The 13,159-nt window shown below is 46.3% G+C and overlaps 1 protein-coding gene across 1 annotated transcript; it reads left to right on the forward strand.

Annotated features, from left to right (window-relative positions):
- The first annotated feature begins 251 nt into the window (after window positions 1–251).
- Window positions 252–10,982, forward strand: LOC100544871 (polypeptide N-acetylgalactosaminyltransferase 13). The gene is made up of 4 exons (XM_019617277.2): window positions 252–2,456; window positions 3,648–3,855; window positions 4,393–4,563; window positions 10,679–10,982. The coding sequence occupies exons 2-4, from the start codon at window positions 3,713–3,715 to the stop codon at window positions 10,965–10,967; spliced, it is 603 nt and encodes a 200-aa protein (XP_019472822.1). The 5' UTR covers window positions 252–2,456; window positions 3,648–3,712; the 3' UTR covers window positions 10,968–10,982.
- The last annotated feature ends 2,177 nt before the right edge of the window (window positions 10,983–13,159 follow it).

The raw sequence follows: 13,159 nt of genomic DNA on the forward strand, positions 1-13,159 counted from the left end.
CTGTGCAGTTTGTCTGCTCCAGAGCAGCTGCTTATTTAAAATTTGATCCTTAGGTCACTTCTTTCCAAGGAGAGGGGCTGTGGGCAGCCTGAGCTTGTAGGGGCAGCCAGCCTACAGCAGGGGTGGGCTCCTTCCAGCCCAGCCATTGCATGGTCCTGTGATGGTTAAGGCCCCTTCCAACCCAACCATTCTATGGTCCTGTGATGGTTAAGGCCCCTTCCAGCCCAACCATTCTATAGTTCTGTGATCTTTAAGCTCCCTTCCAACCCAACCATTCAGTGGTTCTGTGGTCTTTAAGGTCCTCGCCATCCCAAACTATTCCAAGTTTCTGTGAATATTCTGTAAGAAATAAAACAAAATGCAACATGAGCTATCCCTTGAGCTCAAAAAGCATACCAAAACATTAGTGATAGCTAAAGCACAAACGGAGACGATCTCCAGTTTTATCTTTGTTCACAGAGTTGCTGCTTAGGTGATGCCTTGCTCTTGGCCTCCCCTTTGCACAGCCAGCCCTTTACTTTTGCAGGCGTTTCCAGAATCTCCCAGAAAGCTGAAGAAAGTTGAGTTGCTTGTAGAACTGCTCCTCTGGGAGCACCTTTCAGATTTGATGACTGCGTGCTGTGGGGTGGAAATCAGTGTGGGGCCCAGGTTGCCACCCAGAGCAGACTAAATGCTCCTCTGGGTGGGCTGAGCGCTGCAGTAATCTACTGAAATATGGATTTAATACCATCATATAGACAAAGTACATGCATTTACATTTTCTACTGAAATCAAATGACCCAAATTAAGCAAAGTGAATAGATTTAATTTAGTCTCTGATGAGCGGACCAGATATCAACAAATCCCAGTTCATCGCTTGATGTACCCGAGAAACTACACATAGCCAAGCAGCAGAATGAAGTCATTTGGAAATTGAATAATCCTCCCCCAGAGGGGATAATCCCAGCCTGGAAGTGTCTGGGATGCTAAGGAGGGGATGAGCAGCAGGGTCTGTTGCTGTGAATGGAGCCAGGGCTGCCAGAGAAGGACTTGACAAATTATGGGTCCCTTCCAACTCTGGAGATTGGATGATTCTGTGATCAAAGCTAGTGAAAAGCTGCAAACGAGGAGATACCTGCCTCTTTGTGTGCTGGCCTTTAGCTGCTAATGCACGTGTCTGGACATCTGTAAACAATCCCATGGAGCAGCTCTCTCCCAGTTTTCAAAATTGAGTCTCTTGTAAATATAATTCAAGTGATTGTTGTGAACTGTGGGACAAGCAGAATTTATGCCAGCTTTGTATATACCCAGTGTGCCTTGGAATTAAATCAGTTCAGAATATCTGATTTTGGACACACTGTTCTGCTGAGCTTTGGCTCTTTTAGGCACCTCTGTTGTCATGGATGATCACCGAATCATAGAATCCTTAAAATTGGAAGAGACCTGTAAAGGTCACCTAGTCCAGCTCCCCTGCAATGCACAGCTAGGTCAGGTTGCCCAGGTCCTGGTCCAGCCTTACCTTGAAAGTCTCTAGGGATGGGGCATCCACCACATCTCTGAGCAACCTGTTCCAGTGCCTCACCACCCTCACTGTAAAAGACTTTTTCCTTTTATCTAACCCAAATCTACCTTCTTTCAGCTTGAAGCCACTTCCCCTTGTTCTATCACAACAGACTCTGATAACAAGTGATGAACTTTTTCTATGTGAACTCTGAATCTAAATCACGATGTCTAGATGTAAAAAGATTGCTGAAGTTGGAAAGGTGGGATGGTGACCAGCAGACCTGAATGATGGTCTCCATCCAAATGATGTGAAGGCCATTACATAGCTCTCTGTGTGTGTATTTGTATATGTGTTCGTACACACGTGTATGTTTGGTTTCTGTTAACACCATACCTTCTGCAGTCAGATCTGGTGTTCATTGACTATCTCGTGAACCTTTTGTCTGTTCTGCAGAATGCAGTGATGTTCAGTGTTCTGTATTAAAACCTCACCTCGCGTTTTGAAGGCTGTGATCACGATTTCACGTACTTTTTTAATGGCAGCGATCTGGAAGAAGAGATTAAACTGAGTTTTGTTATAGTAGGTGATGTTTATGAAAGAAACCGTATGGACAAGCTGGCTTCGCTGCAGGCACCTGGATCGTTTGTTTTCCTGGCTCTTAACAGAGAGATTTGATACTGGAGGAGCTCCTCCTAAAGAATTCATGCATATGAAGATTCCTTCTGGCCTTCCTGTCGGTAGAGCTCACTAGGGATCTCTGGATTCACTTTTTTTTCTTTCTCCTGTGTGTTTTTTTTTTTTGGCAGGTGCAAGACCAAAGTGTACCCTGAGGAGCTCCCAAACACCAGTGTGGTCATCGTGTTCCACAACGAGGCCTGGAGCACCCTGCTGCGCACCGTGCACAGCGTGCTCGCCCGCTCCCCGCGCCGCCTGCTCGCCGAGATCATCCTGGTGGACGATGCCAGCGAGAGGGGTGGGTGCTGCAGGAAACTGTTGGCAACCCTTTGTGCTGTGCTGTGTCGCTGCAGAAGGCAGAATCCCTTCCCCCGTCTCTCTTTTGGTCTCTCTTTTGCTGCATTCCCAAATGGGATCGCATCCCATCAGTGGGATGGATGGGGCGATGAGCGGTTTTCCTTGGTGCAGCCAAATGCAACGTTCATTTGCAACCATTCAGTGCAAGGAGGGTGCAAGCCAAGCCATCCTTTACTTCTGCTCCATGGAGCACTAACTTCACTGTAGTTACTGCCCTGGATTTCCCTGCTTCTGAAAACATACAGGCTTGTTACTTCTCTGTGCCCAAAGGCTAGTCCTAGAGGGCCCAAATGGTGCAATTTATCAAAAATAGCTGTAGTCATATTAAGCCATATACAAATGAGCAGAAGTACAATCTTCTTACACCCAATACTGATTGCTGATTTATTACTGGGAAACAGACTGTGACTTAGTTGAAGATCCTTTTATCTCTGTGATGTTCTCATGAGGTGCTCAGGTCGATGTGTGCACTCATGGATGTGTGCTTTGTGGCTTCACAGAGCTAAGTTCCAGCATGAGCCTCTGTAGCTCTGCTCTTGCTCTTCAAAAAGCTTTACATGTGTCAGGAGGAGTTTCCTGCGCTGTGCCAGTGTTGGTCCCTGGCAGGGCAGAGCATAACACGTATGTTCTGCAGCTGCATTTGGAGCCCTTAGGAGTTGCTGAACCTAGCTGTAACAGAGCAATAGAACAGTTGGGTTGGAAGGGACCTTAAAGATAATCAAACCATAGAATGGTTGGGTTGGAAGGGACCTTAAAGATAATCAAACCATAGAATGGTTGGGTTGGAAGGGACCTTAAAGATAATCAAACCATAGAATGGTTGGGTTAGAAGGGACCTTAAAGGTCACAGAGCCATAGAAGGCTTGGAAGAGACCTTAAAGGTCACAGAGCCATAGAAGGCTTGGAAGAGATCTTAAAGGCCATAGAACCATAGAAAGGTTGGGTTGGGTTGGAAGGGATGTCACAGCCCAGGTGTGGACTGGCTGCTTCCCAGCTCAGGTTGCTCAGAGCCCATCCATGGCTTGGGGCACCTCAGCTCAGGGCAGCAGTGCCAGGACCTCGGCACCCTCAAATAATGTTTCTCTATTATTATTATTATTATTATTATTATTTTTTCTATTGCCTTTGGCAGAATTTCTGAAGGCCTCCTTGGAGAACTATGTGAAGAAGCTGGAGGTCCCAGTGAAGATCCTCCGGATGGAGCAGCGGTCAGGGCTGATCCGTGCAAGGCTGCGAGGGGCAGCGGCTGCCCGGGGGCAGGTGGTCACCTTCCTGGATGCACACTGTGAGTGCACCCGTGGCTGGCTGGAGCCATTGCTGGCCAGGATCCGGGAGGACAGGTGAGAGGAGAGTGGGGGACAGCAGATCCTTGCAACATCAGCTGGGGCTCTGGGCCATCCCTCGAGCACTGTGCTGCTAAAGCAATAAAAGTGCAAAAAACGTTCATTGATCTGAAAAAGTAGATTTTTTTTTTTAAGATTTATTTTGCAGGAAGGTAGAGGATTCTATAAAATTTATATCTAACATACTGAACCACAGAACCTTAGTGGGTGGAAGGGACCTCTGGAGCCCCGTAGCCCAACCCCTGCAGGAGTTCCCTACTGCAGTGCACTGCACACAATCCAGGGGGGTACAAATATCTCCAGAGAGGGAGACTCCTCACCAATCTGAGCAGATGTGGCAGGGCTCTGCCACCATCCAGGTTAAGAAGTTTTTCTTCCTGTTCACATGGAACTTCCTGGGTTCCGGTTTATGCCACGTCCTATCGCAGGGCACTGCTGAACAGAGCTTTCCTGCAGAGGAGCCACGGAATAAAACAGTGGGGGGATTCAAACAACAGTTTCATTTCCAAATGCCTTTTATTTTTTTCCTCACAGGAGGACTGTTGTGTGCCCAATCATCGATGTGATCAGTGATGACACGTTTGAGTACATGGCTGGGTCAGATATGACTTATGGAGGCTTCAACTGGAAGCTGAACTTCCGCTGGTATCCCGTGCCCCAGAGGGAGATGGACAGGAGGAAGGGGGACAGGACCTTGCCTGTAAGGTAAGGAGGGGAAATGGAGTTCTGGGGTGTTTGGCTTTGCTGTAGGTAGATGATAATACTGAAGTTTTGCTGCAGTATTAGACAATACACACCAGATAGCTGTGGCAGAAAGCACCAACATCTGCCCCGTCCTTAATGCTGTAATGTAACTATCAGATAACTATCAGAGCTGAGAAAACTCTGTCAATATTTCCTTTAGAACGTTCAATAATTCAAAATAATACTTGCTTTCTAAGTATTGAGCTTCCTTCTGTGTTTGTTATCAGCAAGTAGCCTTGTTGAACTTGTTTGCAGACATTGCTGTTCTCATGACTTAAAACAAATATTAGAACATATTGCTGAAACGGAAATTTTAGACATTTAATCCAAGCATTTGGTTATGGTCTGCACTTCTTAAAATACATACTGCCTATAAAATAACAATAATGACAGTGCATACCCAGTCAAAACTAATCTAAGAATATATCCTGAGTTCCTCTGAGCCTTCCCAACCTCCTGTTTCTAATTGCTGAAACCAAAGTCTGTCACAAAACCTCGAGAAAAGTTATAAATGAAGTTGAAACCAAGCAGATTGAATACGTTACTTGCCATGGGTTATTTGCTCAGCTCCAATAGCTTCTGTCATCTTCATGAGAACTGAAAGAAAAATTAAAAAAGAAAAAAAAGAAAAAAAAAGAAAAAAAACAACTTTAAGTTGTAATAAGTGGATGTAATGCTTTCAAACCTGTCTAAAGAGACGTCATGAAATAGAAAGAATTCCAGTCCTTCAAACCCCTGACTGTGGGTGACAGGCAGATTAGGAGAGAGGCAGCTCAGGGGATGGCAGTTCCCAGCAAAGCTTTGCAAAGTTTCCAGGTGAGGCAGAGGGTGGGCACAGAAAAGCTTTTTGGATCTGCCGATACTGACAGTGGCCAAAATCTGTCACTTTAATTCTTTCAAAGCCTGGGATCAGAGAAGTGCTGAATGTTTTACATCTCTTTCTCATCAGACCATCTCTGGAACCACCTTGCTTTCCAGTTCCTTACCCAGTTAAGCCTGAAGTGTGTGTTAGGTTCATAGTGTTAATTGTTGTAACGAGCTGCACGGCCTCACGCTGTGCTGGCTGGCACTGCTGGCTGCTCCTCCAACACCCTTGGCTTTGCTCCAGCCCTTCTGTGCCGACACAGGAAGCTTTGAAAGACGGGCAGAAGGGAAGCAGTACTTAAGGTTAATCCAGAATCATGCACGTAACTGACTCCTAGAGTTATTAAAGCAAAGCAGCTTTTCATCCTTTCCTCGCTGGCTTATAGCTGGTGATTGCCTGGTGTTCTGGGAGCCCTCCAGGTGAAGATGGGTGTTAGTGGAGGGTCAAGACTTAATGAACGATGCAACACATCCTCTAATTAGCCCTGTAACAAGTATTTGAGAGGGAGGTGGTGGTTCCAAAGGTGGTGTAATTGGGCTGCTTGGGATGCAAGCTGTTAGCTTTTAGGCACAGGTGCCCTTTCTGAACAAGCAGTGGAGACTTTTTGATCAAAAACAGCATGTGAGATTTCTCCTGGAAACACTGGCAGCTGGTGAACACCGAGAAGAGGTGTAACAGTCTTCATATGGGAAATAACATTTAATAAGTCATCGGCTGCTTTCAGTGCTGGCCACTATCTGGAAATGCTTATCAAAAGCAATCCGAGAGATTGTGGCAGTAAATCAGTCTTGAGGTGTCAGAATCACAAAAGTGAACTTGCATCCAACGAGAAAAAGTGGAATATTTCAGTTGAGTTCAGAAGGCTTTTGGCAAATGCTGCTCCTTGTCAGTTCTAAAGATGAGAGGCCAAAAATAAGCCAAAGCCAAACCCACACCAACCGTTTGGGAACAAGCTGCTGACTTCATTTTTTTTGCATTGCCTTCCCCGTTCTGCAACATCATTTCAGTCTCATGAAGATTGAATATGGGTGCATTCATCTTTTTCTCTTTGCAATCAATGGAATAAGCACAGAATACATAAAGATCAGTGACTAATGTGCTTGTATGTGTAATGGAATCATTGCACTCAAATCCTGAGTTTTATTACACTAAAAAGCCGTGTAATCAGAAAAAGTGTTTTACTCAAATTCTTACCTGTCGTAATAACAATGACAAATTCCTACTGTGACTTTTTACGTTTAATACCATCATGCAGATTAGGCATTATCAACCTGTGAGTGCAGTGAGGCCGTGGCACTGCTCAGAGCTGTGGTGCCCCATCCCTGGAGGTGCCCCAGGCCATGGATGGGTCCTGGGCAGCCTGAGCTGGGGGGCAGCCAGCCCACGGCAGGGCTGGGGCTGAGGGGTCCCTTCCAACCCAACCGTGCTGTGATTCTTTTAATTATTTTAAATAAAATGTATTGTTGGTGTATATATTGTTACTGTATACACATTTTCTAATGGAAAGATCAGAGTAGTTCACTGCTAAGAGATCACTGGTTGGCATGAATGGATTTCGGCCATCACTGGGACCATTAATCCCAAGGGGGAGTTAAGTACAGACTGTGTGTTATCCTCAGGGGAAGGCACACGATCCTTTCTAATTAGTGGATGTGCAGCATAGCTTGTTTATTTGCTTAAGGAATTAAAGAAACTCTTACATTCACAAATCAGGTATTTCAGCCCACTGAAATATCCATCCTTGTGGGAATCTCTGGAATTGATGGGAAAAGGTTAATTAATGCAGTGACTCTGACATCCTACATCTCCCTATCATGCAGTAAAAGCACTTTCTTAATGGAATCTATTAGAAAAGTTGGATTGTTTGTCATATTTCTAGCAAAAAGAACAGTGAGAATTCATAGGTGCCTCCCATACCGATGAGCAACGCCTGCCTCAGACAGAACGGGTTCTGATGTGGCTGCTCCCACGTACACTATTCCTTTGCTGGCCATCACACCTCAGTCCCTAGCACTTTTCCCCTTACTTTTTACTTGTAATGCTTCAGCACCAGCTGTAAAGGAGCACTGCTGTCGCTCACTGCTGTTCTAAAGTTCCTCAAAGACTTTGTCTTGTTCTTATTCTCTAAATGCTGTCACTTCTGCTGTCACTGGAGTAACACCTGGTTTGTGCACTTGGTACATGGCTTTGCAAAACATGTCACTTGAAGTGCAAAGCTCCTGTTTCATTGGGCTGCCTGGGGCAGAATCCATGTGGCTGCACGAGTAGAGCTGAGGACACTGGAACAGGGCTCTGGGCAGTGCAGCTCGGTCGCAGGTCTCTCAGGTTTAGTGGTAAATGCCCATGGAGTGCTAAACCCAATGGTCTCATTCAGTCTCTCACTGGTGTGCTCTTCTTTCCCCACTGCAAAACAGTACTCACACGTCCCGTGCCTCCAGGTGAGCTCTGTGCTGAGATCACTGTGCAACCATCTTGTCCTACAGCTGCAGGATCCCAACCAGAAAGCACTTCTCAATGCACTTCTCTACGGATATTGCCATATTTGCCTTTAATTGTTTTGGAACAGAAGACAGATGAAACTTGTACTTAAAAATACTTAAATATACGTGTATATTTCCAGAAAATGTCAATTAAATGAGTTAGGAAGAGGAAAGAATACAAGATGAAATGTGAGGACCTCATTTTATTTGTCCTCTTAGGCTCTGGCTGGTGCTGTAGGTGCTGAGGTGAGTGCTTTGGGCAGCAGTGGGCTGAGGTTTTTGCAGGGGGTTACCTTGGGCGAGTAATGTGGGCTGGTGCTGGGCTGAGCAGCACTGGGAACTGGTGCTGGGAGCATTGGGATGCAGCAGAGTGGGGCTTAAACATCTGTCTGCTCTGCTCTTCCCTGTGGGAAGGCAATGGGGCGAGCATGGGAATAGGAATCCTGCTTTCTGCTCACAGTCACAGAAAGGAAAAGCAGACCTGTCTCCAAAAGAAAATGAGAAGTGGGTTGGAATGATGGCTAGCATTAATCATAGCACTGTATTGCTAGTCTGACTCCAAGTAGGCAAAACAGAACTAATAAGCACAAAACTGAGAAAAACTGCAGAGATGCTCCTCCTTGCTGAAATTACTGTTTCAGCTGTTTTTACAGTGAGAGCTCTGCAGTTCTGTTTATGCAACATAAAATTTACTTAGCAGAGACGAGCTCTGCCTGCTGCACCTCAGTTATTTAACACTGTGGTTCCTTTGCTTTTACAGCGACTTCTAACCCATGATAGACATTTCAGTCTATGAGTAAACCAAGTGCTGACTCTGCTTTTGGTTTCATTTTAAATAAGTTTTGCGTAGACGTATACACTAAGTAACCAATCATAGACATTTCTTTCAGCTCTCTCATTTTACAGTGGTAGCATCTCAGCTCTGGGGCAAGGTTGTGCTGGGCCCAGGTGGAACAGGCAGGAATGAACCATAGAATCATAGAAAGGCCTGGTTGCAAAGGCCCACAGTGCTCATTTCATTCCAACCTCCTGCTGTGTGCAGGTCGCCAACCAGCAGCCCAGGCTGCCCAAAGCCACATCCAGCCTGGCCTTGACTGCCTGCAGGGATGGGGCATCCACAGCCTCCTTGGGCAGTCTGAGCTGAGCTGGGGACACGGGGAAAATAGGAAATGTTGGTAAGCTTGGGGCTGCAGGCTGCCCCTGCTCACGTAGCAACTGACTGCAGGCAGGTTTCCAGCTCTGTTAAATTAGTTTTCCTGAATTGCACGTTAACCATTCTTATTGACATGTTGTTCTGCAAAAAAATCCTGGAAGCATGATTGATAGCAGTGTTTGCTTAAGGATGTCACCAAGCACATTAAGTGTGGAAGCTGCACTTCAGATGGGCGGAGGTGCTGGTGCTGTCTTGTGGTAGAATCACAGAACCATTAAGGTTGGAAAAGACCTCTGGGATCCCCTGCCCACCCCCACCGTGCCCACTGCCCGTGTACCTCAGTACCACATCCCCATGGCTCTGGGACACCTCCAGGGATGGTGACCCCCCCCACACTCCATGGGCAGCTCTACCAGTGCCCAGCTGCTCTGGAATTCTTTCTCATACCCACTCTGACCCTCCCCTGGTGCAGTGTGAAGTCCTCTTGTCCTGTCACTGCTACCTGGGAGTAGAGGCTGAGTCCTCCCCTCCCTCACAGTCCAACCTCCTTTCAGGGTTTGTAGAGAGCAGTGAGGTCTCCTCTGAGCCTCTTCTTCTCCACACTGACCCATCCCAGCTCCCACAGGCACCTCCATTGGACTGTGCTCAGACCTTACACAGCTCTGCTGCCCTCCATGTCTTGGTGGTCTCGGCTCCAGCACCTCCACGTCTTTCTGGGGCCCAAAATCTGAACGCAGCACTGAGGTGCAGCCTCACCAGAGGGACAGTCACCTCCTGCTGACCACACTACTGCTGACACAACCAGGACGCCGTTGGCCTTCTTGGCCACCTGGCACACTGCTGGCTCATGGTCAGTGGCTGTCGGCTGGCATCCTCAGATCCTTTTCTGCCACGCAGCCTTCAGTCCCTGCCCCACAGCTGCAGCGCTGCGTGGTGGTGGTGTGTGCGGGTTCAGGGCACAGAGTGCTCAAAGCGGTGCCCTGGGCCGTGCTGCCCTGTGGGCGCCCAGTGCTGCGTGGCACGGCCGTGTCCCAGCAGCTCCCAGCCTGGGTGTGCAGGGCTGGGTGGGAGCACAGGGCTGTGCTGCTGGCCCTGGTGTAGGCGTTGGGTCTGCAAAGCCTGGAGCAGGCATCGGTGTGGGGAAGCAGGGCAGCTTTACAGGACGAGCTGCACGCTGCTGGGATTTGCCTGTTGTAAGGATCTGTAATTCTGTTGGGTGAGATTACGCCCGGTAATGTTACGCACATTCAGTCTCCCTCTAAGGCAAAGCTGAGGCATTGAACTCCCTTCTCTAAGCATCTCAGATTGGATTTAAGTGCTGTTCTGGATGCAGTGCCAAAATTCCATCCACTTTACCATTGCAGTGCTCCTGAACTCATGGCAGCGAGCCGGGGAACCGCGTGGTGTTTTGTATTGAAGTTGCTGTGCGTAGAATGTATTGATAGTCAGAATGTCTGAGGAGATGTGTGCTGTAGTATCACGCGATGAATTCCACAGTGTCTTTCAAAAGGTATTTTTTCTTTTCTTTTTCCTCTTTTTTTTTTTTTTTTTTTTTTTTTTCTGTTTGTTTTCAACTAGGACCCCTACTATGGCTGGTGGCCTATTTTCTATTGACAGAAACTACTTTGAAGAGATAGGATCTTACGATGCAGGAATGGATATCTGGGGTGGAGAGAATCTTGAAATGTCTTTTAGGGTAATTGCCGTTTTCCTTCATTTTCTGTCAACAAACACTTTTGCTGTAACAGTTCCTACATTGGGGTTAGGGCTGCTGTGTTTTAGCTGCCATGCAAGTCGTGGGTTAATTGTAATGCTGCAGCTATTTGGGGATGTCTCAATACAGTATTTGGTCCTTTTTACTGCATGAAACGTTTTGTAACTGTTTGGAAACTTTGACCTTGCACTTCTGAGATGATGTCTATATATTAGAATAATATATCTTTGTATGGAAAAGTGAGGCTTTCTGCGAGATGGTGCAAATGCTAACTGACATAAACAAGGTATGAATATATCTAGGTTAAAAAAGAACTGATGTCTGTGCTTCTGAAAGCGTATTTTGGCTTGAACTTGGGAGTTGTGGCCGTGATGCTTACACTGCATGGGATGGCACTGCCTGCAGGAGAGGGTTGGTACATTGCCTGGGACAGGAGCAGAATGTGATGGAGTGAAATGCATTTAGTGATTGTCCTTTAGGCATAAAGGAAAATTGAAACACTGAGTCTTCAATGAATAGCCTGTAGGAACGATATTGGAAATGGTTTTTAATGCCTGTGATGGATCACAGTTTTGGCACTTGAAGTAAGTATGCAAAATAAAACCTGCCACAGCTGCCCTATACCCGCAGAACTGCACAGGTAGATTCTTCTTCCATTTTTTTCTCTCTCTTGTTTTCAGGGACGGTTGGTTGGTGGAATGTTTTCTGTTGACAGAGCAGGCTTTGAAGGGTTCTGTCAAGCAGATATTTCTAGAGGAGATCAGCTGAGAACCTGAAAGCATCTTCAGGCCATTTTCTATTAACTACACATCATTCACTTTCCGGTAAAATGGAGAGGTAGAGAGACTTACTCTGAGTGTTGATGTTTTAAATCACATTTCAGCTTTCTTGGTGCACAGCCTTCCAAAGTGTTCCTTGGATGCACACGGGATGCAGGCGTGTGTAGGAGCGTATGTTCAGCAGAAGCCTTTAAGGCAGCACGTTTGCTTCTTGTCTTTTTAGAAGAGATCCCTGCAGCAGGGAATAGCACAGCCTTAGGGCATCGGCCACGTGCCTCTCCTGGGTTAAAGCTGTGGGCTGGTGCTGCTGCCCTTTTTGCTGAGCATCATTGTGAAGCTCACCTTGTTCACTGGGATGGTGAAGGGCAGAGATGTGCATTCAGCCCTGACCAGAGGAATCCCGCAGCAATTTGCTGTCACTTCATTTCCTTGGTGCATAGAAAAAACCCTTCCCAGAACCAGCTTGGGGCTGTTGCATTCTCTTAGCAGACAGTCTGAAATATGTCACTGCGTTCTGAGGAAGAGCAGCACAATTCCAGTGTAAAACATTGAGCCCTGATGGCACGGCTGCCCCACGCAGCTCCGTGTGCACTGTGCTGGAGAGCACCATCCTGCTTCTGCAGGAGGGTTCCCACTGAGCTCAGGGAGCATTAGGGCTGGGAAAGCACTCAGAGAGGAGGACAAACGTGTTTGCAGAGCTGGGAGGTTGTGTAGGATTGGAGTGGAGGCCAGCTGTGCTTGGAGCATGTGTGGGTGTCCAGCCTGCTGAGCTGCATGGGAAATATTTAATATAGTTAATGTATACACATAACAAAACTTCTTTTTATAAATATATGTCATTTAAAAAAAAAAAAAAGTCAACAAAAACCTAAAACTAGTGGTATGGAGATATATGGCTAGAGCCTTTCTCTTTAAAGAAAGCCAACCCAGTGCATCAGCTGGGCTTGATCGATGAGGGAGGTTGGTTAGATGGTTAGCAGGGAGGTTGAAATTAGATAATCGTTGTGGTCCTTTTACAACCCAGGCCATTCTGTGATTCTGTGATACAGCCCTGCTCCTTCTTCCCTTACCGTGAGAACTCCTACATCAGTCAGAGCTTCATACATTTCAGACAGCACATACAGCCTGGCCATCAGCACACAGCTGCAGCCCTTCTGCGTCTCTAACATCCATGAGCAAGCAAAAGCAAACTGCACCTTATTCCTTTCAAAGCACACATTTGCACTTTCTAGCCTTGTTTCGGCCAATTTTGTTCTATTTGAATATTTTTTAAGAATATAATATGTTTTTTACCCAGTTATTTTCAATATGCTGTCCTAAGTTATAGAAACTCCTTTTTGACTACTGAGTTTTCAGAGCATTCTCTGGTCTGGAAAAAAACATAAAATTTAAAAGCAGATGAAAAATGTTTAAAGAGTTCCATACAATAAAAAAATTATGGCAAACATTCAAGAATAAGTGCTGTTTTCATTAGCAGATTTCCTATCTGCAGCTGCGAGAGATTCCTGCCAGGATTTTTTATTATTATTATTTTTTTTTTGTTAAACTGCTGCCATCCTGCAGAGC

The sequence above is a fragment of the Meleagris gallopavo genome, chromosome 7 (genome assembly GCF_000146605.3).
Source record: "Meleagris gallopavo isolate NT-WF06-2002-E0010 breed Aviagen turkey brand Nicholas breeding stock chromosome 7, Turkey_5.1, whole genome shotgun sequence".
NCBI classification, from domain to species: domain Eukaryota; kingdom Metazoa; phylum Chordata; class Aves; order Galliformes; family Phasianidae; genus Meleagris; species Meleagris gallopavo.

What these genes read in the sequence shown, in the direction of transcription:
- LOC100544871 (XM_019617277.2), top strand. Translation starts at nt 3,713, where the DNA reads ATGGAGCAGCGGTCAGGGCTGATCCGTGCAAGGCTGCGAGGGGCAGCG. An exon ending in GCCAGGATCCGGGAGGACAG is followed by an intron (nt 3,856 to 4,392) that starts GTGAGAGGAGAG and finishes TTTTCCTCACAG; the next exon opens with GAGGACTGTTGTGTGCCCAA. An exon ending in GACAGGACCTTGCCTGTAAG is followed by an intron (nt 4,564 to 10,678) that starts GTAAGGAGGGGA and finishes GTTTTCAACTAG; the next exon opens with GACCCCTACTATGGCTGGTG.